The sequence below is a fragment of the Bidens hawaiensis genome, unplaced genomic scaffold, assembly GCF_021521415.1.
Source record: "Bidens hawaiensis isolate Kalapana, Puna unplaced genomic scaffold, B.hawaiensis_p1.1 tig00019368_1, whole genome shotgun sequence".
Lineage (NCBI taxonomy): Eukaryota > Viridiplantae > Streptophyta > Magnoliopsida > Asterales > Asteraceae > Bidens > Bidens hawaiensis.
In genome coordinates this window covers 632-7,290 of record NW_027492944.1, presented here as the reverse complement: position 1 = coordinate 7,290, position 6,659 = coordinate 632, and the positions used below count along the sequence as shown (strand labels likewise).

General features: G+C 38.7%; 1 protein-coding gene and 1 pseudogene across 1 annotated transcript; one reads left to right on the top strand and one right to left on the bottom strand.

Moving 5' to 3' along the window:
• Positions 1-282: 282 nt before the first annotated feature.
• On the top strand, positions 283-917 carry LOC143558232 (putative histone H2A.3). The gene is made up of 2 exons (XM_077047109.1): positions 283-502; positions 616-917. Exons 1-2 carry the CDS (start codon positions 311-313, stop codon positions 829-831), a joined length of 408 nt encoding a protein of 135 aa, XP_076903224.1. The 5' UTR covers positions 283-310; the 3' UTR covers positions 832-917.
• A 1,321-nt stretch (positions 918-2,238) lies between these two features.
• On the bottom strand, positions 2,239-5,890 carry LOC143558242 (uncharacterized; annotated as a pseudogene).
• Between the last annotated feature and the right edge of the window lie 769 nt (positions 5,891-6,659).

Genomic DNA, 6,659 nt, shown 5'->3' with positions numbered 1-6,659 from the left:
CATGGAATTTTCAACTAATAAATAAATAATTTAAATTAACTGTCAGACAAATAAATTAATATTTAATTTAATAATAATTATATATTATATATTCACGGAGAAAGAAGACAACAAAAGCAAACCAATCTCCAACGCAGATCTAACTCCATCCAACGGCCATAATCCACGATCCGCCCACTTCATTCCTATTGGCCAAAACACCTCCCTCAAACTACTATATATACAAACCAAACCCTTTATTAATTCTCCACATCCACCTTTACCCATCTCTTATTATTACCCTATTTTCTCCGTTTATCGGAATCAACCAATGGCCGGAAGAGGCAAAACCCTAGCATCCTCAGGAGTCGCCAAGAAGGCCACTTCACGGAGTAGCAAAGCCGGTCTTCAGTTTCCCGTCGGCCGTATCGCTCGGTTCTTGAAAGCCGGCAAGTACGCCGAGCGTGTCGGCGCCGGCGCGCCGGTCTACCTCGCCGCCGTGCTTGAATACCTTGCCGCCGAAGTAAGCTTCATTTTCACTCTCCACATCTCGTTAATTGAAAATTTTCAATTAGGGTTTCTAGGGTTTGGTTAAATTAGGTTTTTTTTATTAATTGTGAAATTGATTTCTTTCAGGTGCTTGAATTGGCTGGAAATGCTGCGAGGGATAACAAGAAGACTAGAATTGTGCCGAGACATATTCAATTGGCGGTTAGAAATGATGAAGAGCTCAGTAAGCTGCTTGGTGATGTCACCATTGCTAATGGCGGTGTGATGCCGAACATTCATAACCTGTTGTTGCCGAAGAAGGCGGCTGGGTCTTCGAAGTCGGCTGCTGCTGATGATGAATAGAGGGATTTGGAAGAAGGCTTGTGTTTTGAAATTTAGGGGTGGTTGTGATCTTGTTTTTGGGCACTGAGTCTGTGTTTTTTAGTAGTTATTGTAGTTAGGGTTTCGGCTAGATTATGTCTATAACTATTAAATTCAATGAAAATCATCTTTGTGTTGAATTCAAGATTGAAGTTTACATAATGTTATTTAATCAAACCTACTCCACTTATGTTGTTGAACGGTTGTTTGCTACTTGATCCAGTTGCAAGTTATCATCTTTTTTTATCTGTACCGCCTCTTGTAATTTTTGCTTTGGTGGCTTAATTGGAGCAGCCTGAATTTTTTCTAAGATAATCTCTCACAACCAAAGTATTCTCAATCCTTAATCTTTCCCATGAAAATATTCCGCTGAGCTTTTATCAGAACTGTTAACCTGTTTTCTTCACCTTCTGCATCATCTGATTGCAGTTCCAAAACAGGACATGAACTACACATGACACGGATAAATATTTGTTGGTAACCCGCAGACCTGTAATACTTGACACATCTAGACTGCAAAGGCGTGAAGGTCGGGCCAGTTGGATTAAGTAACATGTAAGTATTATAAAAGACTCGTCCCAACTGAGCTGTGAATCGACTTGTTTAACCGGGTTGAAACAGAACAATAGTAACTGTGAAGTCTAACCTAGAGTTTCAAATGATTCTTTAAGTAGCTAATACCTTCCTCATCTTGAGGTTTTACACATGAACAATGACGACTCAGGCCTTTTAAACGCATGAGGTATTTCTGCAAAAGCTTTCATAAGCCTACAAAAGGTCAAAGATTCCCACCATACAACCTTAGTTTCAGTTCTTCACTAATTGGCGCCATTTTCAGCAAAGCTTGAACTATTTCTATTGGCAGCTCAATTCCTGTTCAAAATCAGCAATAAATTTTATATCTTTATCCAACAATATTGTAAAGAGGGAAATAATTACCTTCTATAAGTGCAGCAGAAACTTCTCATGTGGTAACATTTAAAGCTTTTGAAAGAAGTCAAGTTTTATGCTTTCATTGCATAGTTATTTTAACAAAATGTGTTTGCTGTTATCTTGCTGCAGCGGTTTTTATGTCTTGATCTTCGTCTTTTCCAGGTGCTTGATAGCCTAATAAACTCTCAATCATCTTCTCATTAAACCTAGTGATTATTATGCCAGTTCTGTATATATATATTTCAAGTTCGACGACACGGAGAGCTCATTTGAAATTAGATTTGGAGGAAGGCGTATGTTTTGAATTAGGGTTTGTTTTGATCTTAGTTTTTGGTATTGAATCTGTGTTTTTAGTAGTTAATTATGTCCAGGGTTTCAACTAAATTATATGTCTATAACTATTAAATTCAATGAAAACTCGCTGTTGAATCCAAGATAGATGTTTACATAATTTGATTCAGTCAAACCTACTCTGCTGTCCGTGTTGGGATGGGCGGCAATGGCGGCATTGTATCGCCACTTGCTGCTTGATCCAGTTGCAAATCAACATCTTTCTGATCGATTCCGCTTAAATCTTTCTTCTTTGGTGGCTTGATTGGGGCAGCTTGAACCTCTTTAACAACCTTTTCTAAAATAATCAAAAAATCTCTTACAACTGTAAACAATCTCAACCCTTCATCTTTCCCACAGTTTCCATGAAAGTAATCTGCTGTACTTTTAATCAGAGCCATTATCCTCTTTTCTTCTTCTTGCATCCATGTAACATCCTTCTCAGCAGTCTCCACAAAAGCAGTTAAAATCATCCAAAACTCATCGCCTTCTGCATCATCTGATTGCAGTTCAAGGTTCTTCATATCCATGTTTAATGATTCACGGGCCTTAATGAGCCCGCTTCCAAGTTTAGAAACAGAACTTGTTAACGAGTCTGCATCGATAATGGCTGCTTTTGTTACATTCTCAAGCTCATCACTTAAACCTGAGACCACCTCAAGCCCGAGTCTGCAATAATGTTCTTCTGTTTCTGGATTGGAAGGATCTAGATCTTTGGTTTCTATGTTGGGGATGGTTTTGTTTCCCTCTTTGGCGGCTTGGACTGCGCGTATGCCTTCGCCTCTTAAAAGTAGGGGCGTAGGGCCAACCAACTTTTAAGATAAATAAGCCCACACATAACACGTTTAATAATTGAGTTAACCCGTTTAAGGGTTCTAAAAAGAATTATATCTGGATTTTAGAACCCATAAGGGTCAACCCACACACGACACGTTTAATAAATGATTTAACCTGTTTAAGGTTTCTAAAAAGAATTATATTTGGACTTCGGAATCCATAAGATAGGTCAACCCACCCCCGTCAGGTTTCATAAGCGAGTCAACTCGTTGAAGTGTTCTTGACAGAATTATAGTTGAATTTAAGATGGAATTATTTAAAAGAGTTAAAATTTAAAATCTAATTTTTTAATTCAGTTTTTCCGTTCAACTATTAATTTTCAAAACTTAATTTACTTTTCTATTTTGAAATCTTTATCAACTCTTAACTTACAAAAACTTTATTCATCAGAGATATAAAAACAAAACACAATTATTACGACACCAGTTAGAAAAAAACGTGTCATTGATATGGAGGAATTGATTGCTTAATAATTTGTTACCAGTTCACTAGGTGTTTACTCAAATTAACATATGAACAATAAACCGGTCAACCTGGAACATGACAAGAGTTTAGGTAGGTTTGATACAACACAAATAAATATATGTGTTGGGTCCGGCACAGGTTGAAGAATTCAACCAGCCAACTCATCAACCCAACACGAAAGACTCCTACACTACAGAGGTGGAAAGGAGTGCTCAGTTGGGTTAAGTACTTAAGTAACTGGTCAAACTTAGTTACACGACCCATTATGATTGACAGGTGACTCAACCTGTTTGACCAGATTGAAACCGACACTCGGACAGCTATAATAATCGAAGTCTAACCTCTAAAGTTTCAAATGATTCTTTAATATTTTCTTCCTCATCTTGAAGTGTGCACATGAACAACAGAGATTCAAGCCTTTTAAAAGCAAAAGGTATTTCAACCAGTGCTTTCAAAAATCTTTCCGCCGGTCCAAGCCTACTAAGATCCCCACCATACAGCCTTAGTTTCAGTTCTTCTTCAATGGTTGGAGCCATTTTTAGCTAAGTTTGAACTATTTCTATAGGCAGCTCATTTCCTGATCAAAATTAGCAATAAATTTAAAATCTTTATCCAACAGTATTGTAAAGAGAGAAATAATTACCTTCTATAAGTGCAGCAGTAACTTCTTCTGTGGTCACATTTAAAGCTTTTAAAAGTATAGACAAGTTTTGTGCTTTCTTTGGATCGATTATTTTAACAAAATGTGTTTGTTGTTCTTTTGCTGGAGCGGTTTTTGTGTCTTGATTGTCTTTTCCCGGTGCTTGATAACCAAATAAACTTTCAATCATTTCTTCATTAAACCTAGAGATTATTATGAGATTTCTTAATATAACCAAGTTTACATAAAGATGATTAGATTTTTAAAACAGTGAGAAGAAAACAACTTACTGAAATGATCCTGATTTAATCTTATCCCAAACCATTTGTTGATCGGGTTTAGCCATAACTTTATCCCAGAAGAACGGTTTTAACCGAGCTTTAGAAGCCTCAGCTGGATCGGGACCTGCACCTGCACGACGTGGTGGTCTGATGCTTGCACCCAGTTGTCGAGGTGGCGGTGGGGGGCCGGGCCCACTTATATTTCCTCCAGGTTTTGGTGGTGGCGGAGGCGGTGCTCCTCTTCCAGTAGGTGGCGGTGGCGGTGGTGCTCCTCTAGTAGGTGTTGATGGTGGTTGCGTTGCTGTTTCTGGCACTGGAGTTGGTTGAGCTGCTGTTTGTGACACAGGAGGTGGTTGAGTTGCTGTTTGTGGCATTGGAGTTGGTTGAGTTGCTGTTTGTGACACAGGAGGTGGTTGAGTTGCTGTTTGTGGCGCTGGAGGTGCAACTTGAGGCGGTGGGTTGGGGGTGGAAGGGGCGGCGGCTAACGGAGATAAAGTTTGGGGAACAATGGCAGGAGAAATAGGAGCCGCTGTGGTGGTGGCAGCAGCGGCAGCGGGAGAAGAAACGGGAGAAACACCGACATTGACTGGCGGTTGCAGTGGAGACGATTCTGCCCCTTCGACATGAGAGTCGGTCTTTCCACCCGAAGGCCGAACAGAAATTTCCATCTTTCGAGTAGGGCGTAAAGACGATTCTGCCCTTGCAGCTCTCGGCTTCAAAGTATGTCTTAATGACGATTGCACCCTTCCAGCCTGCGGGTGCATATTAGGATCCAGAGCCGCCTTCACGTGGGGCCCAGTATCAACATTGACTTGTGCATCCATCTGCTCCTCTATATTTCCACCTTTACCTTCCGACTTCTTTGAACCACCTAAACGTTTTAACCCGACCCATCTTAGAAAAAGAAACCAATATAGAAACACGTATGAATGAATATAGGCTAAATAGCATATGGTTTATGTTATTATGTACCACCAGTTGAATTCTTGCCCATACTTGACCTGAGAAGGGTCTTTTCGTCATTTTGAGTGCCAGCAACACCAAAATTCCTAATGTAACAGTAAAAAAGAAGGCCAGCAACACAAAGTGTGACAACTGCAGTAATGACTACAACAACAATAACTGTTCCTTGGCTAACGGTTTCACCTAACCTGCGTCTTCCAGAAGGGTCATTTGGTTTGTGTATAAAAGACACCAAATACTCTACATACCACTTTCTAGTAAGTTTATCTTTTCTGGATCTTGTTAACACGACACGTTTATCTCTTAAGCAGTCTAGTATGGTTTTCTTGACATGAGGGTCTTGGAAATCTTCCATGGAGTAACCCATTTCCGCTCCACAGTTCACCCATAAGAGTTCTGCCTGCAGGTAACCAACTTCATCAGATCTTAACAACCGGCAAATTTCAGCACAAGATTTGAGTTTAAGATGGTAGTCATTACATGCAATTAAAACGCAAACAAACAGTAATATGATTAACCTGCTATACAGGCCGTATATAATCATTAAAAGGCAATTTAAGAAAGTTTATAAGACGCATAAGAGAATCTCAGATGGAGACATTGATTAAAGTTCTAGAATAATTGTTGTTTAGTAATTTTTTTGAAATTCATATGCATAAAGTGTTGGGTTTTAGTATCTATTTTAGAGTATTAGTTGAAACATTTTTACTAATCTAGCAACGGAAGCATGATAATATCAACAACCTATTGTTAATTTTATGAAACATACCAATATGTAACAAGGCTAAAACCCGAAATAGGATCAATCTACAAGAACAAAAGGCTTACAAAATTAATAATAACAATAACTCTTTTACCTCAAAAGAGTAGGATGATATGAAGAGGAAGATGGACTAGCCTCCAAGAGTAGGATGCCTCAAGAGGTGATACCCACGAGCAACACCGGATGAGTGTTAGGACAAGAACACTAGAAAACCGAGCACCCGAGCCCTCCTTCCTTGCTTGTTTCGGCCGAGAGGAAAAAGAGAGGGAGAGTGGGAGTTTTCTTGCACTTGAAAAATCAAATGAAAGGTGCACCAATGCATGTGTAGGCTAGTGGGATTTTAACCAAAAATATAACCAAGAGACTTTGATCATATTGGCTTGTTGGGGTGGTGATGGGTCCCACCCAAAACCGGCCACCCATCTCCTTTTTTTTTTTTTTTTTTTGATTTATATATTTATATATATCACATATATAAAACTAGCCTACACTATTATAAAACTATTTTATAATCTTTTCTTAATTATTTAACCAATTAAATAATTAAATAAATAAATAAATAAATAATCCAAATTATTTATTTTAATCTTTCAAGTGC

Coding starts and splice junctions, on each gene's coding strand:
- LOC143558232 (XM_077047109.1), top strand. CDS start 311: ATGGCCGGAAGAGGCAAAACCCTAGCATCCTCAGGAGTCGCCAAGAAG. Junction 503..615: donor TTGAATACCTTGCCGCCGAA/GTAAGCTTCATT, acceptor GATTTCTTTCAG/GTGCTTGAATTGGCTGGAAA.